This window comes from Ascaphus truei, chromosome 7, assembly GCF_040206685.1.
Source record: "Ascaphus truei isolate aAscTru1 chromosome 7, aAscTru1.hap1, whole genome shotgun sequence".
Taxonomy (NCBI): domain Eukaryota; kingdom Metazoa; phylum Chordata; class Amphibia; order Anura; family Ascaphidae; genus Ascaphus; species Ascaphus truei.
Window position 1 is genome coordinate 16,708,350 of NC_134489.1, and position 25,682 is coordinate 16,734,031.

General features: G+C 44.1%; 1 protein-coding gene across 2 annotated transcripts in view; it reads left to right on the forward strand.

Annotated features, from left to right (window-relative positions):
- Nucleotides 1-25,682, forward strand: part of LOC142498747 (peroxisomal bifunctional enzyme-like) — a 58,323-nt gene that overhangs the window by 14,852 nt on the left and 17,789 nt on the right. For both annotated transcript variants that reach the window (XM_075607098.1, XM_075607097.1), the window contains one exon: nt 1,745-1,849. In XM_075607098.1, the coding sequence (XP_075463213.1) occupies nt 1,745-1,849 (105 nt within the window). The remainder of the gene's footprint in view (nt 1-1,744; nt 1,850-25,682) is intronic.

Consider the following 25,682-nt stretch of genomic DNA (forward strand, 5'->3'; position numbering starts at 1 on the left):
GCAAGCTCTTTTTGGGAACCCCTGAGCCCCCACAAAATATATGTATGTATTTAAGTATCAAAATGGAGTGCTATTGAGCGTGGCATATGCATACAACAGACGACAGAGAAGCCCAATGATACATCCAACATGACAGAAATACACAGTAAAATACTTATATATTCTCTTGAAAAGGGATCATTTAGTTTAACCCTTTGGCCAAAGCGTTGTAAGCTTGCAAGCCACGACAAGGCAGACACCCGTTCGCAAGTCCTAACACTACCAGATAAAATACTAAAGTTAGTAGGTCCTTTCATTCTACTGGATATAGATCCAATGTGGTCTTTCTCCCGACTAATAGAGGTAAATGAGAATTTTAATCCTAATAGAGGTATATTAGTATTTTATCTGGTAGTGTTAGGACTTGCGAACGGGTGTCTGCCTTGTCTTGGCTCGCAAGCTTACAACGCTTTGGCCAAAGGGTTAAACTAAATTACCCTTTTTCAAGAGTATATATAAGTATTTTACTGTGTATTTCTGTTATGTTGGATGTAGCATTGGGCTTCTCTGTCGTCTGTTGTATACATAATTTAGTATAATCAGCAAAGATGGAGACTTTGCTCTCAATGCCAACCTCAAGGTCATTAATAAACAAGTTTAAAAGCAGGGGTCCCAGTACCGATCCCTGAGGTACTCCACTCACGACTTTAGCCCAACCTGAAAAAGTTCCATTTATGACAACCCTCTGTTGACTGTCCTTTAACCAGTTTTCAATTCAGGTGCATATATTATTACTGAGTCCAATTTTCTTTATTTTGTACACCAACCTCTTGTGTGAAACCGTATCAAAAGCCTTTGCAAAATCTAAGTAGACCACATCAACTGCATTACCCTGGTCTTAATTCCTACTTACTTCCTCAAAGAAAGAAATAAGGTTAGTTTGGCATGATCTATCCTTCATAAATCCATGCTGACTATTACTAATAATTTTGTTTTCCATTAGGTATTCCTGAATATTATCCTGTATTAAACCTTCAAGTAGGTTCCCCACTATTGAAGTCAGGCTAACAGGTCTGTAATTCCCCGGTTGTGATCTAGCTCCTTTTTTAAATATAGGCACCACATCTGCTTTACTCCAATCTTGTGGTACTGAGCCTGTGGGAATGGATTCATTGAATATTAAATATAATGGTTTGGCTATTACTTAACTTAACTCCTTGAGAACTCTTGGATGTATGCCATCGGGGCCAGGTGCCTTATTTACTTTAATTTCTTCAAGCCACGTATGAACTTCTTCCTCAGTTAACCAATTGTTCATTGCGCCATCCATGTACATAGCGCGTCACAGCAGTAACACACGTGACATAATAATATAACACATAATGGGAATCAGCGCATTAGGCATGAAAGTAACATTAGGAAGAGGAATCCCTGCCCCGAAAAGATTTCAATCTAAGTGATGGTTTTTATTTTTTTTAAGCTCTTGACTTCCCAAATGGATTTTATGCAATAGGTTGCAGGCCCCCTGATAGGGGTTAAATATAGCATTGCAGCAATAGGATAATACAGATGAGGTTACAGAACAGGGTTTGTTTAACTGCAAAATCAACAAGATATGTCTTTAATTGTTCTGCACTGTATAGTTCTATAGACGCAGGCCCCTTCGTCCGCAAATGACTTAAATGCGCACAACACAATTCACATTGCAAATGCCGCTGCTTGGGATATGAACACTGTCATTCTGTGTTGTGCTTTACTCTTTCAGGCAGCCGTATTACTGCCACTGAAGCATTACAGCTGGGTATTGTCGATGAAGTTGTGCAAAATAACACCATTGAAGCAGCCATACAGTTGGCCAGGAAAGTTGTAGGTAAGAAATCCAATCTCTTTTTATACATCATTTATATACTTTGCCCAAGAACAGAACTGCAGCTTGCAGGGCCGCCAACAGAAATCATGGGGTCCAGGACAAATGAAAGGATCAGGCCCCCCCCCCCCCCCAACCCATAGCGCAGCTACCATGGAATTTTTTTTAGCACGCAACTTTTACTTAACCCCCCAATACATATAAAAATACACCCCCACCCCCCAATACATATAAAAATATACCCCCACCCCTCAATACATATAAAAATACACCCCCACCCCCCCAAATACATATAAAAATATACCCCCACCCCCCAATACATATAAAAATACACCCCCACCCCCCAATACATATAAAAATATACCCCCACCCCCCAATACATATAAAAATACACCCCCACCCCCCAAATACATATAAAAATACACCCCCACCCCCCCAATACATATAAAAATACACCCCCACCCCCCCAATACATATAAAAATACACCCCCACCCCCCAATACATATAAAAATACACCCCCACCCCCCAATACATATAAAAATATACCCCCACCCCCTAATACATATAAAAATACACCCCCACCCCCCCAATACATATAAAAATACACCCCCACCCCCCCCAATACATATAAAAATACACCCCCACCCCCCAATACATATAAAAATACACCCCCACCCCTCCAATACATATAAAAATACACCCCCACCCCCCAATACATATAAAAATACACCCCCACCCCCCCCCAATACATATAAAAATACACCCCCACCCCCCAATACATATAAATATACACCCCCATCCCCCCAATACATATAAAAATACACCCCCACCCCCCAATACATATAAAAATACACCCCCACCCCCCAATACATATAAAAATACACCCCCACCCCCCAATACATATAAATATACACCCCCACCCCCCCAATACATATAAAAATACACCCCCACCCCCCAATACATATAAAAATACACCCATACCCCCCAAAACATATAAAAATATACCCCCACCCCCCAATACATATAAAAATACACCTCCACCCCCCCAATACATATAAAAAAATACCCCCATGTCCTCCCATTACATATAAAAATACCCCACAATACATATAAAAATTCCCCACATCCCCAATATGTGCATAAAAAAAGTACCCGACCCCCCAATACATATAAAAAAAAATACCCCAACCCCCCAATACATGTAAAAATATACCCCAAACCCCACCAAATACATATAAAAAATATACCCCAACCCCCCAATATATATATAAAATACACCCCCAATACATATAAAAATCAGACTTACCTTGGTGATAGTCTCAGGTCAGGCCCGGTGACTGCGGGAGGCCGGTGGCTGCGGGGGGGGGGGGGGGGGGGGGAGAGGGGGGTGGTGTGCTGGGTGGTGTGCTGGTGGCTGCAGAGGGACGGTTGTTGCGGGGAGGGGGGCACATTGCTGCAGGGGGGGCTGGTGGCTACGGGAGGGCGGTTGCTGCAGGGGGCGGTTGCTGCGGTAGGGCCGTTGCTGCAGGGGGTGGTGGTGTTACGGGGGGTGGCCGCTGCTACGGGGGGGGGGGGCAGTGTGCTGGTGGCTGCAGGGGGCGGTGACTGCGGCAGGGGGCTGGTGGCTGCAGGGTGGGCAGTGGCTGCGGGAGGGCCGTTGCTGCGGGGGGGGGCGGGGGCTGAGGGGATGGCAGTGCTGCGGGGGGGCAGTGACTGCGGGGGACCCGACGGCAGGTCACAGCAAAATTTGGGATATTACTCTAGCTTTTTTTTGGAGGTATTAGTCATTGGTTTTCCTAGTATTATATATACTGGGTCGTGTGGGACAGAGATTTTTAGTATTTGTGTATTAAGGTGAACACTTCCGTCCATGTTTGTTGGATTTTGGGGCATGACCAGAATATGTGCAGTATATTCCCCACTTCACCACAACCAAGCCAGCACAGAGGGGAAACGCCTGGGAGAAAAGAGTGCAACCTGGCAGGAGTCATATACCATCTGAATATTAACTTGTAAATATTCTCCTTAATTACAACTGTCAGGGTCGCCTAGACCTCCTGCCTTGCCATAGCTTCTTTGTCCACTGGGTGTGCTGCTGCCTTCTTTTGGCTCTGGGTTCCTCTGTCTGTCTGTCTTCTTGTTGCTCCTCTCTCTGTCTTATAGTTCGGTTTCCTGTCTGTTTCCTTTGCCTTTGCTTCAAGTCAGACTCCTATGCACATGCCTGTGTCTTTGATTCCTGATCTGTTCCTGTACCTGTATTTGAGTCTGTTCACAGTAAAGGCCCTTTCTAGTAATCTGGCTTGTCCCTGTTTGTTCCTTGCTCCCCGGTCTCAGTCCCTGCTCCCCGGTCTCAGTCCCTGCTCCCGGACCTGTCCTGCCCCGCCTGTCCTGTTCCAGTCTCCTCGTTGCCGACCTCTGCTTGTTATCTGACTTCGCTACCTGCCGCCTGCCTCGGACCCCTGCTTGTTACCTCACTTCGCTACCTGCCGCCTGCCTCGGACCCCTGCTTGTGACCCCTACTTCGCTTCCTGCTGTTCCGGCCACCGTGATCCTACCCGCCACAGGAGTCTCCCGTGACAGAAAGCAAAGGCCACTTCTGGACCTCGCTGGAACAGATTCTTCTTCTGCCTGCACCCTTTCCTGCCTGCTGCAGCAGACCACATCCGCATGGTTGAAGATAAGTACTTTCGTTTCTTTTTTAGAAATCCCAGTTGGGAAGGTTTTTTTTGCTGCTAAGTGTTCTGCAAGAATTATTGCGTTCATAACGAAAAAAACATTTTTGCTGAGACTAGAACTGTTGCTGCAGAGACTAGTGCACCTTTCTTTGAGATTTTTCTTTTGTGCAGTGCCTGCGTTAACCCTTGCAGTACCTGTTGCCACCTTTTAGACTCTGACTTTTCATTCCCTGGACAAGGCTTGTCTCTGCATCCCTGGTTGGACCACTGCTGTTCACAGGGTTCCCATTTCAAAAGACAAGAGTGCTTCCATTATTTTGTTACTGCATACTGTGATTTTTCCTGCAATCTGTAGTTATTCCTATGATTGGTTCTAAGGTTTCAGGTTTACCTGCAAGTTCCCCTAAAGTTTGTTTCTCTGCAACATATGATATCCCTACGCCTGATATCAAAGGTTTCAGATTTAACTGCAGGGTTCTCTGTCTGATATCCCTACGCCTGATATCTAAAGTTTCAGATTTAACTGCAAGGTTCTGTCTGATATTTCTATGTCTGATGTCAAAAGTTTCAGATCTAACTACAAGTTTTCTCTGTATTAGTTTCCTGCTGTCTATGATATTTCTATGCCTGATATCTAAAGTTTCAGATTTAACTGCATGTTTCTCTGTATGATATCCCTGCGCCTGATATCTAAAGTTTCAGATTTAACTGCAAGGTTCTGTCTGATATTCCTATGTCTGATGTCAAAAGTTTCAGATCTAACTGCAAGTTTTCTCTGTAGTAGTTTCCTGCTGTCTATGATATTTCTATGCCTGATTTCTAAAGTTTCAGATTTAAACTGCAGGTTTTCTCTGTCTATATGATATCCCTACGCCTGATTTCTAAAGTTTCAGATTTAACTATAGGTTCTCTCTGTCTGTATGATATCCCTACGCCTGTGTCTAATATTTATGTTGTTCATTCTAATGCTTCTGCTTTAAAAACACATTTCCTCTTTACTGGTTTCTTGGGAAGTGTGGTTTCCCCATGTCTGAAATTATGGCTCCCACTCAAACAGTCTTGAGCAGTAAATGTGAACACTGTACCACTGATTCTTCAGAACTTCTCAAAGCAAGGAAGAAGAAGAAAAAGAAGGGAGGTATTACTGTGGAAGTTGGAACTAAGTATGAACCTTTAACCCCAGAGTCTGCATTTGATGAAAGAGATATGCTGCAGCTTAAGGCAACTCACAGACGTATGCCAAGAATAGTGGAAGAAAAGAAAGATGCCCTAACTCAGACGCTTCAAGCTGCACAGAAAGCGATTGATTGTCTTTATGGACGTTTAGATAAGGAGCAAGAAGCCAAGGCTGCACTACAGAGCTGTCTATCCTCAGCAATTGCTAAGTGTGTTCTCCAGGAAAAAGAAAGGCACCAGTTGGAGAGTGACCTGCATGTCATGTCAGGTGAGCTGGAGAAGGCATATGCTGATGCTGCTGAGAATCGGCGCCTCGCTTCTAAAAGTAACGAATTCCTGGAAATCTCTATGAAGGAAATTGACAGGCTTAATACAGAGCTTAAAGTCTCCCAGGAGGAGATTTGCTACTTCAAAAAAGAGATGTAAGTCATTCGGGAGGAGAGATGCTACTTGAAAACAGAGATACGTTCTATGAGAGACGCCTCCGAAGAGTTAAATAGTAGGTTTGAAACTATAAACCAAATGAGTAAGAACTTCTCTGTCCAAGCCAGTGAAGGAGATAAAAGACTCCATGAATCAGAAGAGGAGAAGAGACTATTGATAGAAGAAAAGTCAAGGATGCAATTAGCGCTGGAAAAAGATATAAAAGAGAGAAAAGTTGCGCCAAAAATGAGTTATCCTACTGTTCAGTATATAGCTCCTGTCCTTGCACAATGCAGTTCCGCAGCCTGAGTCTCTCAGAGGTGATTCACCAACCTCTGTGTAGTTACTGGTAGAAAAAGGGGGGTCCTCCGGCGCGTTGCTCTGCTTGTGGCTCCACGGCGTTTAAAGTATATAAAATAAGGGAGAGAAGAGAGGGGACCACAGTAAGGGACCAACACAGTGATTATACACAGCTCTTCGTTTGAATAAGGGGGGAAGGGGGAGTAGGGGTGTTTAGAAGATCAGTGGAGGTTGAAAGATATTGCTGAATGAGAGGAGACACACTTACATCAAAATGTCTAATATCTTGAATTGTTGTACTCTTCTCTTTACATGGCTGTATTTGTTGAGGGTGAGGAAAAGCCTCCTGGTATCCTCAAGCGGCCGATAATTTCAGGCATAGAGAGGAGATGCTGCCAGACTCCACACCGAATCCCTTCCTGGGTTGGGGTGGTTTGTCCTGGCTGTTTCCCTGTTGGCAGATGGTTACTGTGTAGATCTTCACTTTGGGTAGCTGTGGTGAGAGTTTCCAAAAAGCCCGTGCACAGGCTATGTCCTCCTCAAAACTGCCTGCCCCTCAGCATACACAGATTTCAGCTCCCTGCTCCGGTGCGCGTGCGCATGCGCAGACGGCGGGATCGCCGAGCCAGATAGAACAGGGGAATCAAATCCTCACTACGGTGGCTTGTAATGGCCAAAAAACGTCAAACGCATTTCGCCAATGCTTCCTCAGTGACGTCACTGAGGAAGCATTGGCGAAACGCGTTTGACGTTTTTTGGCCATTACAAGCCACCGTAGTGAGGATTTGATTCCCCTGTTCTATCTGGCTCGGCGATCCCGCCGTCTGCGCATGCGCACGCGCACCGGAGCAGGGAGCTGAAATCTGTGTATGCTGAGGGGCAGGCAGTTTTGAGGAGGACATAGCCTGTGCACAGGCTTTTTGGAAACTCTCACCACAGCCACCCAAAGTGAAGATCTACACAGTAACCATCTGCCAACAGGGAAACAGCCAGGACAAACCACCCCAACCCAGGAAGGGATTCGTTGTGGAGTCTGGCAGCATCTCCTCTCTATGCCTGAAATTATCGGCCGCTTGAGGATACCAGGAGGCTTTTCCTCACCCTCAACAAATACAGCCATATAAAGAGAAGAGTACAACAATTCAAGATATTAGACATTTTGATGTAAGTGTGTCTCCTCTCATTCAGCAATATCTTTCAACCTCCACTGATCTTCTAAACACCCCTACTCCCCCTCCCCCCCTTATTCAAACGAAGAGCTGTGTATAATCACTGTGTTGGTCCCTTACTGTGGTCCCCTCTCTTCTCTCCCTTATTTTATATACTTTAAACGCCGTGGAGCCACAAGCAGAGCAACGCGCCGGAGGACCCCCCTTTTTCTACCAGCGCTGGAAAAAGCAGAGGGTGACTGGGAAAAAGAAAAATATCAGTTGGAGAATGACAGGGTGATCTTGTCAAGTAAGCTGGAGAAGGCCTACGCTGATTCTGCCCAGTACCAGACTTTCATGGCTCAAGTTGACGCAGCACTGGAAGCATCTCAGAAAGAGGTTCACAGGCTTACTACAGAGCTGGAAGCCACTAAGGAGAAGAGTTGCCACTTCAACACAGAACTATGTTCATTGAGAGAAATCTTCGAAGGGTTAAATATCAGTTTTGAAACTGTAACCCAAGAGTGCAAGAATCTCTATGTCCAAGTCAGTGAAGGAGATAAGAAACTCCATGAATTAGGAGAGGAGAAGAAACAGTTGGCCCAGGAAAAGTTAGACGTGCAGACAGCACTGCAGAATGCAGAGAGAGTGCTGCAAGAAGAACGTGTCTCCCTGGTGCGGCACACACAAGCAGAAAATATGCTGCAGAGTCAGCTGCGAGAACTGCGTACACATCTGCAGGACACCAAGGAGAAATGGGTGAATGCTGAAGAAAAGCAGCGAGTTCTGCAGGAAGAAAGTTTCCAGACTGCCTACAAAATAAAGATGCTGCAAGATTATTTGAGTACCCAGTGTGTCCCCAAAGAACAGCATGAGGAGCTGAAGGCCACACTGAGCATAACCAGAGCCTCGCTGGAGGAAGAGCTAAAGCTAGCAGCTGAACACACATCTCAGCAACTCACAGCGCTGCAGCGCAGATCGCTGAGCTCAAGACACAGCTTGCCAAAAAGGAGAGAGAGAAGGTGTCCGTCTGTCAAGTGGCTGGCCTGACACAGTGCTATGAGGTCAAAATGGCTGATGCCTGCAAATTATTGGACCACACAGCCCGTGATAAGGTCCGGCTGCAGCTGGAGCTGTACAATGCCCGGGAGGAGTACCGGCAGCTGCAGATCAGAAAGGAAGAAGATGCAACATATCTAAGCTTTACTCTGAGTCACCTGGGAGATATGGAGTCGCGACTCAACTCCAAAAAAGCTGAACTGACAACTGCTTTGAGTGGGAAAAGAAGTGCAGGACAGCTTCAAGAGCTGAAAACTCGAATAGCTGGTTTTTCATTGGGTGATGCCACGAAACGGCAGTCGCAAGAGGAGACCATGGAGAGCGAACTCTGTGTCCCCAATGACTCATGTGGAAAGTTTACTCTTTGATAAAGTCCCCGTAAGGGACGAAACGCGTCAGAGGACCCTTCTTGTTTTTATATTGGCTGTCATGCCGTAATAAAGTACCCCTTTGTGACGATAGTGAGGGTTTGGCCCGGGATTAATGGGGTTACCCCCCAAGAGCCCCCTCCAACCAAGCCAGGGAGACAAGGGGTTAACTGGGCTGAGGTCCAGAACTGTGACTTAACCCTTGTTAAATAACATGAAAATGCTTATTCCCCTGTGTAAATGTATTGTTGCGGGATCAGTGTCTGCATAACACACCCACTGGGTCATAAGGGGTACCCCCCAAGTACCCACGTATTAAAAATATAACTTTGTCATAAGGGGGACATATATTTTTGATAAAATGCCTTTCTGCAGTCTTACAAAGACAGGCCAAATGCTAATAATCTCTGCCTGCCTTTGTAATGCGTACCAGGACCAAATGGGTCTATTCATGTTTTGATATGCAAGCTTCCTCACTGGAAGTGTATATCAACAGAGAGTGATTACCTAATTGCTATGCAAGACCCAGGAAGGATCAACAGGTAATTACCTAGTTGGTTATGCGAGAAGCTAAAAGCCTACTTCAAAAGGTTTTATTGATGGGGGTAGGGGTGGAGCAATCCCAAGCAGGATATCAAAATGAGTAACCTTATTAAATATAAGAATACTATGAGATGTCCTTGGCTGAACATGCTAAGACCTACATATTTGTATTCGTGGGACTTCCCCGCCACCAACCGTTACAAACACTTAATATATGGCCCTTAGTGGCTGCCAGATATTAATATCTCTATTAATTTTCATATTACACTGTAATGTTTGGTCTCTCTGCGAGCGTCAGGTGGGACGGAATGTATTAATATATCTCACCTGACTGTATGTATTACTGAACTCAAGTTATGAGGTGATTTGCAGTAAATATGACATTTTGGTTGAGTTCTGAGAAACTGCAACCCCCTGCTATGATAATGAGCAGGAATGCCAGAATTTACATCGCGTGGTCATCAAAGGCTAAATTGCTAATTGCTTATGCTTGGCCCAACGGACAAAAGGAATTAACCAGAGTAAGTGTAACTTTTCACACTGGACCCTGGAAGCCCAAAGTCAGCTTCAAAAGCTTCAAAGGGGATTTTACTAGACGGCACGGCGCCGTAAGCTGGGATGCAAGGGTTAAAATGATATATAAGTCAGAGCCACCCTTTTATCCATGTTGTTCATGCAAAGTTCTTCATGGTTCTTCATTGTTCTTCATGCAAATGATCTTCATGCCTGCATGTCATCAGGCCTGTTGTGCTATACCATCTTGATTGCTGAGAAGAAATGCCATGCATGTGTCCTGCCTGTTTTGCTGTGATGTCAACTGAAATATGGGAGAAGTGGCCAGTCTGTAATCCTGATGGCTTTCTTGCCATAATCTTTAAGTAAGTGTCTATATTTTGCTGTTATTGTATAATCTGTTGTGTTCACCTTTATCAAGGAATAAATTATATTTATCATATCTAAGTCTCGTCCCAGTTCAAACCCAGGTATATATATTTATATATAGTTTTGGTGTAAATTACAGCCTGTCACAAGCTACCGTGACACCCTTATTGTAGCACTTTGCCTCCAGCCTGTTTGAATTAGCAGTGCCCGTCCCACCACCTTCTCCTGTCTTACTTTACCTTTGGAACGAGAGGCACGCAGCAGACCAGGAGCTATCCCAACATACCGGCAAAGAGGAGCGTACAAGAAACAACTACCAACTGTGAGTAAATGTGCTCGCTTTCAGTGAGACTACAGGGAGATTCAAAAAGCCCGCCCAGAGGGGGACCGCCGGGTGGAGCAATATTACTTACCGGGAACAGGTTAGAGGCTTCTCCCCTCACTACACGGATTAATATACTCATGGCTCACTCCATGCTAGAACAATAGGATTGCTTATGCCTTTAAAGGATGTTACCTGGTCTGTATATTCATTATTGTTAATGTCTACAAGCAACAATCAGGATATAGAGCACCCAATCAGGGAATTTCCCTTGTTCACATTGTACCTGTGGAGTACCCTCTGCCCGCTGACAAACCACCAGAGGTGGGTCACCTTGAGTCCACTTTTCATCAAGGCCTCCGGGAAGAGCCTGGAGGATCGTCCGGAGAACACTCTCGAGAGGGGGGAGTAATGTCAGGGTCGCCTAGACCTCCTGCCTTGCCATAGCTTCTTTGTCCACTGGGTGTGCTGCTGCCTTCTGTTGGCTCTGGGTTCCTCTGTCTGTCTGTCTTCTTGTTGCTCCTCTCTCTGTCTTATAGTTCGGTTTCCTGTCTGTTTCCTTTGCCTTTGCTTCAAGTCAGACTCCTATGCACATGCCTCTGTCTTTGATTCCTGATCTGTTCCTGTACCTGTACCTGTATTTGAGTCTGTTCACAGTAAAGGCCCTTTCTAGTAATCTGGCTTGTCCCTGTTTGTTCCTTGCTCCCCGGTCTCAGTCCCTGCTCCCCGGTCTCAGTCCCTGCTCCCCGTTCTCAGTCCCTGCTCCCGGACCTGTCCTGCCCCGCCTGTCCTGTTCCAGTCTCCTCGTTGCCGACCTCTGCTTGTTATCTGACTTCGCTACCTGCCGCCTGCCTCGGACCCCTGCTTGTTACCTCACTTCGCTACCTGCCGCCTGCCTCGGACCCCTGCTTGTGACCCCTACTTCGCTTCCTGCTGTTCCCGGCCACCGAGATCCTACCCGCCACAGGAGTCTCCCGTGACAACAAAGCATGATGAATTTTTGGAAGCAGCTTCCCAGATGTCTGTCCAGGTATCGAGATCTATACAGACGTTAAGATCCTTTTCCCAGGATACCATATAGTTATCAGGGGTTTGGTTGTTCTTGATAGAGGATAAACTGTGATAAATTCTGGAGATAATGCCCTTTGTGTGGGGCTAGTGTAGACACGAGTCCTCATACAAAGTTAAAGTGTGGGGTTGACTTGGCTTGTAAATTGATTGGATATAGTGCCTAACCTGGAAAAATGTAAAGAATTCGGAGGAGGGGATATCATGGTTTGTTTGTAGCGAAGCGAATGGGGGGACTTTCCCTTAGGCGAGGATATCCTTGATTGACGCTCTATTTTTAAGGAGAAGCAGGGCGGAAGAACGGAGGCGGCGGGCACTGGTAAATAAGTCCCTTTCCATTAGGTCCAATAGGCCCGAGGACGCGGCAAATGCAAATGGGGGTGGACAGTTATACTGCCACAAAATTTTGCCACCTTAGGCCTGGGCCTAATGGGAAATCTGACACTGCTAATAGGACTTTAGCTTGTTGTGGTAAATTCATTAACTCGTAGCTGTACTGGGAGCCGAAGGGTTGAACGTTGGGTTTCTCAGGGGTACAGTGTTTGAAAGCATGCGGGGGTCGGTCCTGTGTTAGATTGAAGAAAATAAACTATTTCTCATTCAAAAAATAAATAATGTAAGGTAAAGATCCGTTTTGTAAAAGTGCAATCCCTCTAAAGACCAAAAGTGTAGGAATGGCAGCGATATGTTTAAATATTTGGTAATGTGACTTGACTCCAATTTAACATTTGATTTGCATCCAAACTCTATTAGAAATAAATCCTACCTAAGCCCATTGGTCAGAAAGCGCATTGCACAGCAGATGCTAATACCAATTACTGACTATGGGAATATAGTGTATGGTACAGCAGCCCAAATTCACCTCCACAAATTTTACGTTGTTTACATCTCAGTATGCCGTTTTTGTGTTATTATGTAACTTCACAACACTCACCGTTGTGATATGTTAACTGACCTAGGTTGGCTATCCCTCGAGTCCAGACGTAATGTACATCTTTCCTGTCTCACCTTCAAATAGTTTCTGGACAAGTTACCCAATTATCTGAGCAGGCTTCTCACCCCCTACTGTACACAGCATTTATCTCTTCAGATCCGCCTCCAGAAACCTAGGTACTTCTCGTACCACACACCCCACAGCTGGAACAATTTGCAGAGTCCCCCAAATCCGCCTCCTGTCTAAATTCCTTCAAGATTTTGGCTGTTTCCCATTTTAAATTATGTTTGTAACTTGTAATGTTGTCACCTTGACTCTGTGCCCAGGACATGCGTGAAAACGAGAAGGAACTCTCTATCTTATATTCCTGGTAAAATATTTGATAAATAAATGTTTTTAAGGGGTTAAATGTATATGATTAATGCATTAAAAAAAAAATCAGCTAGGGGTTAAGAACTAGCAGGGGTTACAGCAGGCATTGCATCAGAGTCAGAGAAATGGGAGAATGAGTCAAAACCAGGGATCGTGGCAAACTCTTCTTTAGGCTTCAGATATGCGAAATCAGTTTGGGAATTCTCAGGAGAAGGAGGTACCCCCAAGTGTTTAGTAACAGGACTAGAAACGCAGGGCGACTGCCTTGCAATAGTGTAGCTGGCGAGAATTGGGTCCTGCTCTTTTATGTACAGGTCCAAAGATAGGGCCAGATTATGGAGCTTTCTTTCAGACTGGGCCAGTCTCTCGGGATCAATGTTTTCCGAGGTCAGGGGGGAACCAGCAGGAGGCGCAAAGGAGGCCAGGGCCTCTTTCAACTCTTTAAGGCACGGGTCCAAAGTTAAGAACTCTTCACGGGACTGTCTTTCAGGTGGGGTCAGGCCTTCAAACAGGAACTGGTTTTCAGACAGGGGCAGTCTTTCAGACAGGGTCAGGCCCTCAAACAGGGACTGGTTTTCAGACAGGGTTAGTCTTTCAGACAGGGTCAGTCTTTCAGACAGGGTCAGGCCTTCAGACAGGGACTGGTCTTCAGACAGGGGCAGACCTAAACCCACTTCAGCGGGGTCCGTGTTTGTGAGGCTGAGCATAATGTAACGATTGTGCTCGCCACAAATCGGGACCGGACTGCTGGGCTGAGGTGGGGATGTCAAAACACCGACCTAAGGCCACGGAGTCAGGTTCGGAGTGCGTATTCCGTGGTCAAACGTAGCCGGGTCAGGATTGGAGAAGACAGGGTAATCCGTAGATAAGCCGGGTCAGGGTTGGAGAAGGCAGGGTTAACGTTATCCAGGCTGGGGTCAAGGCAGACGGCACGGGATCGATGGTCATGGATACAGGCAGGATTCGACAACAGGAAGGCAGGTGCGTAGCGCTTCAGCGTAGAAACTGCAGCATAGGAATGGCCTCTGCGAGAAGAATGGGAGTAGGCATGATGAAGGCCTCTGCAAGGGGGATATGCAGACAGGCCACAGGAACAACAATGCTGACCTCTGCACAAGGAATATGCAGACAGGCAACAGGAACAACAATGCTGACCTCTGCACAAGGAATATGCAGACAGGCAACAGGAACAACGAAGCAGGCCTCTGCAAAGGAAATATGCAGACAGGCAACAGGAACAACGAAGCAGGCCTCTGCAAAGGAGAATATGCAGACAGGCAACAGGAACAACGAAGCAGGCCTCTGCAAAGGAAATATGCAGACAGGCAACAGGAACAACGAAGCAGGCCTCTGCAAGGAGAATATGCAGACAGGCAACAGGAACAACGAAGCAGGCCTCTGCAAGGAGAATATGCAGACAGGCAACAGGAACAACGAAGCAGGCCTCTGCAAGGAGAATATGCAGACAGGCAACAGGAACAACGAAGCAGGCCTCTGCAAGGAGAATATACAGACAGACCAGAGGAACTAAGAAGCAAGTGCTGGGAACTCCAGCGTTTCAGCACGGAAAACAGGCATGGCTAAGGGAAGGGTGTTTGTGGCAAACATAGTTACATCCAAGTAGAACTTGGTTTATGCTCAGCAACTTCTTGGGAGGGAAGGGCTGACTCTATATACAGTAGCACACCTAGCGAATAGGGACAGAGCTGCACAGGAGGCATGCAGAGTGCAGTGATTGCAGGAGCAGAGAGGGGTTGTCTCTTTTACGTACAGGTCCAAAGATAGGACCAGATTATGGAGCTTTCTTTCAGACAGGGGCAGTCTTTCAGACAGGATCAGGCCCTCAGACAGGGACTGGTCTTCAGACAGGATCAGGCCCTCAGACAGGGACTGGTCTTCAGACAGGGTCAGGCCCTCAGACAGGGACTGGTCTTCAGACAGGGTCAGGCCCTCAGACAGGGACTGGTCTTCAGACAGGGTCAGGCCTTCAGACAGGGACTGGTCTTCAGACAGGGGCAGACCTAAACCCACCTCAGCGGAGTCCGTGTTTGTGGAACCGAGCATACTGTAACGATCGTGCTCGCCACAAACCGGGACCGGACCACTGGGCTGAGGTGGGGATGTGAAAACACCGACTTTAGGCCACGGAGTCAGGTCCGGAGTGCGTATTCCGTGGTCAAACGTAGCCGGGTCAGGATTGGAGAAGACAGGGTAATCCGTAGACATGCCGGGTCTGGGTTGGAGAAGGCAGGGTTAACGTTATTCAGGCTGGGGTCAAGGCAGACAGCACGGGAGCGATGGTCATGGAGACAGGCAGGATTTGGCAACAGGAAGGCAGGTGCGTAGCGCTTCTGCATAGAAGCTACCAGCGTAGGAATGGCCTCTGCGAGAAGAACGTGAGTAGGCCATGATGAAGGCCTCTACAAGGGCGATATGCAGACAGGCCACAGGAACAATAATGCTGACCTCTGCACAGGAAATATGCAGACAGGCCTCAGGAACAACGAAGCAGGCCTCTGCAAGGAGAATATGCAGACAGGCCAGAGGAACTAAGAAGCAAGTGCTGGGAACTCCAGCGTTTCAGCACGGGAAACAGGCACAGCTAAGGCAAGGGTGTTTGTGGCCAACACAGTTACATCCAAGTAGAACTTGGTTTATGCTCAGCAACTTCTTGGGGGGGAAGGGCTGACTCTATATAGCACACCTAGTGAATAAGGACAGAACTGCACAGGAGGCATGCAGAGTGCAGTGATTGCAGGAGCAGAGAGGGTTTGTCTGGAAACTCCACAGCTCTGTAATGAATGAGTTCCATCCAAACCCAGGGGCGGATTCCTTACAGTTTGTAAACTTTGGCGGAGATTTGCTAAGTGTTCTTCAAATTCCAGAGGGAGCATGGGATATAGTCAGCAAAAGAAAAACATAAAAAACATCTAAGTGCAGGTGTTTTAAAAAAAAAAAATGTTATACTTACAGTGTGAGCAATAGTAATACGCAAATCCAAAACTGTGGCAAATGTTGTAGGTTGTATATGTTCAGAAGAGATGCACCTCAAAGTAGAAGAAATAATAGAACATAGTGCAAATCAGTAGAAAATGAAACTTTTATCTCATAAAAATGTAAGAGCCGTGCTCACACATTGTGAGTGACCAATATGCTCACCACCTCCGACATCAACACTAATAGACACCACCTCCGATCCCTCTGCGACGCAGATGTTATGGACCATCTCTCCCAGCTGTGGGAGTCTTTGCCGGTGTTCTGTGACCTCAAACACTCCTACTCAACGCGTTTCGCCACAGAATTGGCTTTATGTATGTATGTATGTATGTATGTAAGTATGATTTGCTAAGGTCTGTTTCAGGGTAACTCATCTGATATACAACAAAAGACAGTGGTGCCCAATGCTACAACCAATTGACAAAACATATTAAGTAATAAATATAAAGTTTAAATACTTCAATCATTATAATATTTACTAGGTTATTAAGTTAAACCCTTTGGCCTGTGAAAGCTGTAAAAAATGTTACAACAAACATTCAGTTACCAAATGAGTTTATTAAGCTTTCAGGTGCACACAGGAGACAGCTTCTAAACAAAAGCTATCTAACAGGTAATATGGTATATGATACATTTATACCCTAAAAACTAAAGCACACATCCCTTTATGAGGTGGCTTGTGCGTCATAAAAATAACGTAATTGTATTATAAACAAACAAAAAGAATATATGTAAGTCAGCAAAAATCATTATACCAGCTCAGTAACCTTTCCTCTACATTACTATTGATACTTTCTTTCAGGGATACAATGTGAGAAACTGTGCTTATTTCAGACTCCGGCTAATTCTACCAAGGTCCCTCATTCTTGTCTGGACTCCCTTCTAACTTCCATCCCTCCCAAATACTCCCTTCCCATCACTCCATCGTTTGCAGCTGGTTACATTTTAAAGATACAAAGAATCTGCTAGGAGCGCAAAGACATCTCTGCTTCTCACGTTCACACAGACAAGCTTGCTTCACAGAAATCAGCACATTACAAAATGGAAGACAAACACAGCCTATAACAAAATAAATGACAGACAAAACTTATAGCAAACAAGACAAAATGGCTGACAAGGATAGTCTGCCAAAATGGCTGCTGAGATCTTAGTGCTGTTTATTTCACCCCCCTTCCTAATGTCATTTTCCCAACTTTCTCAGTTCCTCCTCTTATTCTTAAAACATTGCTTTTGAGAATTACTGGCATGATGTTAGTTCAGAAACACATAGGAAAACACATATTCTATTTTTGGGTACTCCATCTGATAATGCTCATTGGTATAACTCAGAGGAAGAGGGCGCCTACCCTTTACTCTCGTATTGCGCTGCCCAGGAAGTCTTCCAGAGTTAGATCACTGCACTTGGCATCTTCTTTCTTCAAGGGACTGCTGTAGTTTAGATCTGCAAACAGTGGCATCAGGTCTGAAGAAGGTGAGGGGGTAGCACATTTGTGGATCATACCTTTGCAGCAAGTGACACACACATATATGACAACGAGTATTACTAACACACACAGTGCAGCATTAATCAGTTTCGCTCCCAGTGATCCTAGCCACCCACCAAGCCCCAAAGGATCCCATTCTGTGTTTCCTCCTTTCCTAAGTCTTCCTTGAATTTTTTCTATTTCATCTATTTCATGCTGTACCTTGCCGCTCTGATCCTGAATGAAAACACAGCATGGTTCTTTAATTAAGGCACATACCCCTCCTTTTGACGCTAAAACATAGTCTAAGGCCATTCTGTTTTGTAAGGCTATAAACCTAATCTGGACCTGCTCTTGGTTTAATGATGCAATGGCTGTAGTTGTGTGATTGAGAACATCATCTAATACATCTGCTATAGTATTAAGCCTGTCATATAGTAACCCAATTCCTACATTTGGAAATAAACTAACCCAAAACTGTTCTTTCCATAAACTACTTTTCAGCCCTGAAGTATTGGGAGTTTTTCTTTTGTTTCTGAGATGTATAAGGACCACAGAAAAATGAGTCTTGCTGACAAGGCTCCGCAGAGCATTCCCACTACAATCTTGTCATCTCTCTGTGGGTTATACTTTCGCAGGCCCAATGGTGCATACATCTTAAAATTCTAACTTAAACACACTCTAAAAGAATAAAAATATTGAGTCCTTTAAAAAAAAGAAAGAAAAATAAATGTTCGGATAAGACCGGGACTCGGCCTGGAGTCTTATTCCCCCGTAGGTTAACGGTCAGGGTTTTATTTTTACCCTTCAAGCCGTTAACTTGAAACGGCTGTGGGTGATGTGGGTGGTGCTTGGACGAGCTTCACGTGCACCACGTGGATTCAGGAAGATATCTCTGCCACTTTAATTGCTGTATTGGTGGTGAGTAGTACTTGAAATTGGCCCTTTCATCTGGGATGAAGAACGCTCTTGCGTAGGAAACGCTTGACCATTAACCCTGTCTCGAGTAGGTGCACTTTCAACTTTGACCTATGCCTAGAAAGACTCAAAAAATGTATTAGTTGCATACAATACATTCTAATTGTTTTATTACCAATACCATGGTCCTTAATTCGTTCCTTTGAACTACTGATAGTCATAAATCATCCCATAAATGTCTCATAGGGAGATAATTTATACCTAGGAATAAATTCTTGTATCAATTTCTTTACCACTGTCTTAGCATCCGCATATAGACAGGAGTATCCCTTATTAATGCTCCTCAACTTAAAACTAAGCAGCCAATGTGGACTTGACTTTGCTACAATCTAAGTTCCTAAGACTTGGTGCCCCAGCCATTGCCAAACCAATTGCTTCCATAGTCAACTCTATTCTGTCTGCTGGCCATATCCCTAAGACCTGGAAAATGCCAGAGTTGTCCCAATCTTCAAAAGTGGGGAAAAAAACACTATCTCAAACTGCTCACTTATGTAACTGCATTTGCAACCATGTATCACCTGTCATTTAACCCAATGCCCAGGACACACGCAAAAACGAGGCGACTCCCAATGCACCACTTCCTGGCAAAACATTCTACAAATAAATAAATAAACAAATTAGCAACTAGGATGTTGGTTGCTTGATCTGCAGCAGACTTAGATTTATATATATTACGTTGCGATTTTGACAATAACTACTGCTTATAATAAAATGGGACACCTTTGGGGGGAAAATGGTTAAAAGTTATAAAATACATCACATATTCAGTTAATAGACAAATGATTTTGTATAGGACTCCAAACTAATTTCTTATAATCTAATCTCTTTGTAAAGTGCAGAGCACACTGACAGTTTTATACCTTTAAAGACACTCAGTATTATTCCATTTGATTAAAAAAAATTATTTCAGAGATTTTTCATCCCGGGCACTATGACATCTAACTTCTGGGAATACCGCCAAATGACCTTGACCTGCTGGACTGATAGCAGATAACGACTTCTCTGTAAGCTAAATATTACTGGTTGTAACATTACTTCAAAGTTTAAAATTGAAGCTTTCTCCACAGCCCTAAAAACTAAAATTGTTATGGCCTCCCAAAAATAAAAACAACGGGACATTTGTAAAGAAGAGGCCAAATAACTTATAAACACACAATATATAATTTAAGCAGAACGTGTGAGCTTTTACCAGCATTTTTAAAAATATTCCCAAACATATTCTAAACCTATAGAAATACAATTGAAATGTGTTTTTACTGGATACACAAAAACAGAAACACAATATAGAACACAGACAAAACTTCTCTCATACACAGTCAACCAACTTCACAAAAATAACAAACAGACAAAAGAAAAAACATTTCTCACCTATTACAAAACAATTGCATCCTGCAACTAAATTAATAAAACAATTCCTTCTCTTTCTTTATTCTCATAAATAACCTGCTCTTAAAACTAATTTGATGCATCAGAGTTTTTGAGTTAACTTTCATATCTGGGATGTATCTTTGCACATTCCTCAAGCTGGAGAAGGGGGCGTGGTCTGTGCTGCTGCTTTTCTGATTCTCTTGTTGACATTTGAGCAGAAGGAAAAGAATTATCGTCAGGTTTAAAAAAACTCATCCGTCTGGCCAGAACGAATAAACTCTTTACATTTTTACCAGTGACCAGGCTAATTTATCATATGCCCATTCCTTTTCGTTCTCCTTCTACGTCTACGGACACTGAAACGCTGCTTTTTTTTTAGTGGTGTTCACTTTGTATTATAATGGGTGTACACCTTTTAGACTTTTAAACTTCATTGTGAGCAATTAATAATATTTGTGTTTTTGTAAGCACTTGCAAGTTCTTGGATGGTGATTTGTATACATGTGATAATTAGCATGATGTATCTTTCACACAGGGAATCATTCAGGAAAATTTCATTAGGGTATTCAAATCCATTGTACAGCTCTTCGTCAAGGGCGCAACAATTTAATTGACGGCACAGAGACTTGAGTTTGTATCAGGAAGTGGCTTATAACCACTTATTGCTGTGGGGGAATGGAGGATAAGGCTTATTCTCGCACACCTGATTTCTGCCGCTTCAGTCAGCCGGGCATGCCATGCATAACTTTAGCCACAAAAACCTCATAAAATCTGAAGATTTATACTGCCACAGACACATGCAGGAATTCAAACAAACTTTTTACATGAGGTGGCGTGTTTTTTCACTGGGACTTGCATGTGTTTTTCACTGGTGGGGAAGACCCAGGCATGAGCTCTGGGGGGAGGTGCCACCTACTTCCATACAACTGTTACCAGTCAGAAATTGATTAACACACATTCCCAGCTAGCTCAAACTCCCACACCCACCACATCATGAATATATATTTATGTCAAAAAGAGTGCTGCTGGGCGTGGCAAATGTATACAACAAAAGACAGGGGTGCCCAATGCTACATCCAATTTACAAAACATATAAAGTAATAAGTATAAAGTTTAAATACTTCAATAATAATAATATTTACTTGGTTATTTAGTTAAAAACTTTGGGACCGACCCAAAGAAGCCTTGCGGAGACAGCAAGGAAACAGCTACAGTCAGACTTTCAGTACCACTTGGACTGGAAAGTACAGGTGCTGCTGGAGGCTCGTGCCGATTTGAGCTCCAGAACTTTTCGGTCTAAGACCCAGTCAACCAACGGACTATTTAAACACTTTATTTCAACTAGGAAAGTCAGTTTGTCAACCCCTGACCCCCCAGTAAATGTATTTTCGTCTGCAATTTCGTCGTAATTCAATCTGTGTTTGCCTGTTTCTACGGAATAAATTACAATTTATTTTACTTATTGGCATTGCTCAGTGATATGAGCCCGGTGTAAATGTGTAAGTACCTGGTCTCTCTTGACAGATCCTACGAGAAGTTGTGTTAGGGGAGGGGATTAACATTAGGGGTTTTAGTGGTTACAGTGGCGGGTTAGCTTTAGGGGTTAAGGTTTTTTAGGTAGGCGGTAGTGTTGGTATTAGGGGTTAAGATTAGGGAGTTTTAGGGTAAGGGCTAAGGTTAGGGACTTACCTTGGCAGCGAAGCAACCATCAGCTAAGTGTCCCTGCGGTGAGGTCACTTGTGGCTAAACACTGGCAATCACTTGTCTAGAACGTCCATGGACCCCGTTTCCTAAGATATGAATTTTGTCTACAAAACAGTGAACGAGGGGTCAGACTCCCTGTGGTAGCTGCCAACCCTCCAGACCTGTAGAGGTTAATAACAAGTAGCCCTCTCCTTGATAAAGGCAGTTCCCTGCCGAAACATTGGACCTTTTGGTGGCACATTAAATATTCTTTGCATAAGACCGTGTGCCTGCTTCCATTCTCTACGAGGTTAATAACATTAACTTATTAAGAGTGCTGTTATGATGTTCCTGGCACACCAAAGGCCCTACTGAAGTACCGGGTACGCCAAGGCACAAGTGCTTGTTATGTAGGGGGTAAACGGGGCGAACCGGTACAACGGAGCGCTTGGCCCGAATGAAACGGCAGTGGTATCCCCTTCACTTGGATTTCCATGAACCCAGGGGGTAGAGGGATGCGGTGGCAGTCATCTGATTTCCGCTGAAGCGATCACATGACCGGAAATGCTGGATCTGCGGTGGCAATCTTGTGCTTCCGGGCCGGCACTATAAAGGGGAACCATTCTGATACGGTTTGAAATCGCCTTCGTTTTATTAGTTATAGTCGCAGAGTTTTCTCCACAAGGGGGAGCTCTGTAAGATAAAGCTTAGACTCTTATTCAATAGGCTGGGAAGTTGCTTCCCCGAGTTGGGGATATTTGTTGGCCATTCATTTGAACGGAGCTGAACTCTTCCCAGTGCTGGGAAGTGGCTTCAAAGCCTATAGAAGAGGGAGGCTCCTATTTACTACACATTTTTAAACTCGGAGGCACCTCGGCCACCCCATTGAAGTGAATTGGCCTTAGGGTACGTTATGGGTTGGCACTACTTAGTGAATTAGAACAGACCCAATGGGTTTTAGCTTATCCTGATAACATGGTTTCCTTGTGCTTAGCCAAAAGATGTAACTGAAATACCCTCCTTGTGTGACGGAAAAAGAAAGGATTGGTTGAGAAATGTAAATAATATTTAACCCCTTCCCTGCCCCGGCAGACGTATTTCAGGTTAACATGTTTTATCCTATGCAGGGAAGGTGGAGGCGTCTTGTAGGTATAGTGCTGACCTCGGAAGTTGGACTGGAACCTCTTCAGTACAGGGATGCAGAACACTGGAACATACGCACGTCTACATATATACATAGATACATATATACACAGCTGCAGTTATAATTGATACCTGTAGAGGGAGCTCTTGTCCCATCAGTGTACGTATGTGCTTTGTATTGAACTATGAAAGCTTTCGAAGGGAAATTGATCTTTGCATCCTTTTTTTTGCCAGTGCTTTGTCTTTTATATTTAAAGATCTTGAGGTTGAATTACAGGAAAGACACGGATCATGATACATTTTGCTACGGTATTTTAGAAACCAAAGTTGACTTTCTGCGTCTTTTGCCAGAAACACCATTCTACTCTCTTGCAATTTTCTGCTGATCTATTTCACAGAAGCATCTCGTTACAGGATATAGGTGTATATATGACCACTGTCTAAATGGGAGGGCAAGGTCATTCCGATCTAGATTCCTGCAGGAGGAATTCATGTTGAAAACAAAGAACTGTATTATCTGAACCATGGTTTTACCTGTGACAAAAATTTAAAAATGCAATTGTCACCCACTCTTACCGCTGCCCTGTTTGAGCTTTTCATATCATAAATTTGACATATATATATATATATATATATATATATATATATATATATATATATCTAAGTGTACTGTATGTGTGTTAGATAGCATTGTGAATAAAGTTCACAAGTCTTACATTAGAGAGAACACCTTTTTAGGATGTACATGTGATCAAAAGTGATCATCAAGATGAATCCGGGGGCGTATTTTTATTCTGAGGCTTAAATATCACAAAACGTTAACCTCTTGTGTTCTGCGAAAGACAAATTTTCAGCGGGTTCTGTTAATCGCATCCTTATGAGATCTAGATTCGAATTGAAAAAAAGATTGAAAATACTCATTCTTGTCTAATCATTTTTGGTTTTAAGTGCTACTCATCTACATTAAACCCAACGGTTTTGCTCCGTGACACCGACAATCACACCCAACAATAACATAGCACCCATAAATAAACACAATGTCTTGGAAGAAATTTTTGCAGCTTTTATTTATAAATACATAATGTAAACAAAACTAGGTACACATTTAAATTGCTCCACCGGGGAATACCATGGCTTGTTCCTCTATATGCCAACAGGCGCCTGAAACACTTGATCCAAAAACACACCACCTCACTGGAAGGAGACCGTCACGCCTTCCGGACATGTACACCAATTCACTTACCCTCGTGGCTCCGAAGAAGGTGACAAAAATGCGGCAACAAACAACTTGGCCTCGAAAGCAGATCATCACGCGACCTCCGTCACCCCTACCAGCTCCCCCAGGATGTCAACTGAGATTGGTGGCCTATCATCTTTCTTAAAATACTGCTTCTTCCACCTAGAAACCACGATCGAACCATTAAGTGTTTGTTAAATCTTCAACTTCCAGCAATCTGAAGATAAAGGCTGACCTCGCCATCCATCTCTCCACTGAAGCTATTGACCGTCTCTAATCCTTTATGCTCAAGACACAATTCACCAACTTCTCTCTGGAACCCTCCCCTCTTTGAGCCCTTACTAGCTTCGCTCTATCACCAGCTGACACAAAACTCAACCACTCTCCTCAAGACTTCATATAAGCCGACCTCGTGCCCGGAGCCAGAGACCCTCTCACCAACTCCTTCACTCTTTCACCGCCAGGGCTCACAGGAATGGTGGACACGACTCCCCTACCAGCTCTACTACCAGAACCAGCTCCCTGAATTCTGTGAACTGAAAATTAGACCACGCATTTGTAATCTTGTTTCCACCCCCGGCAAGTGATTCGCCCTGAACCAGATATGAAAGTGGAAACAATAAAGCATGAACGCGCAGAGCAGCCTCACTACAGGCGGGGAAGATGCAGATATTCCGTTCACCGCTGCCACCAACCCCATATTATGCACAGGATATGTTACTAAATATACGCTTAGATCAAATATACCAAATAACACTCTATAATAAGTGCAAGTGAAAAAAATATATAAATAGTGATATAATAATCAAGATAATACTTCGCTGCTCAAACCCTTAGATGATTGGATTCCCTCAATCCCTCACGTACAGCAGTCCAGGAAAAATGGGGAGCGCAGGTGTATGCAAAATAAAAAACATACAAAATATAGTGTAATATGTTAACACAGTGAACATGGGGTGAGTCTTGAATTCTGTGCAATGCGTACTCACAAATTTCCAACCAATAATAGGCGTATCCCAATAAAATTGGTAATGTGTTGTCTTTTGGTCTCTGTTTCAATCTATGATGCACTTCTGGAGTCGGGTCACCTTCCTTAGGTAAGTAGACAAATACAACATAGTGTGTACTGATAAAAAATGTTTATCACTCACGCAAAAGTGAAAATACACTCACATGGTATAAAAGGTTTTCATGCCTTAAGAACAAACAATGGAGCTGCTTTTGATCAGGATCACTGGGCGTTCTCTCAGCCCTCTGCACCGTCCTCACCGCTCCTCCCTGTCCCGCACTATCGCAGTCTGGTCTCGGGCAGGGTTGCGGATGACGTCACGTCTGACGCACTTCTCGTCACTCTTCGCGTTTCACCGGGCTTGCCGGTTTCATCAGGAGTGGTGCTTGTCTCTCTCAGGGTGCTTGTCTCTCTCAGCTGTGTATAAATACCGAGTCTCCCACACTCATTGGCTGAGCTCAACTAAATACATCTGTAGTCAATCTACTATCGATTACTATGTAGCCCATAGTGGATGGCTATTTCTGTACTGACAGAGTTCATTTCAACGTTACATTGGATAAAAATATCCTACAGCTATTAACCCTCTTAGCACGACATGATTAAGAGGTCCAAAAAATATATATATTTAATAATAATCATATTATCTACAAAACTTATAAAAATACTAATAAAATCTAAGAGACA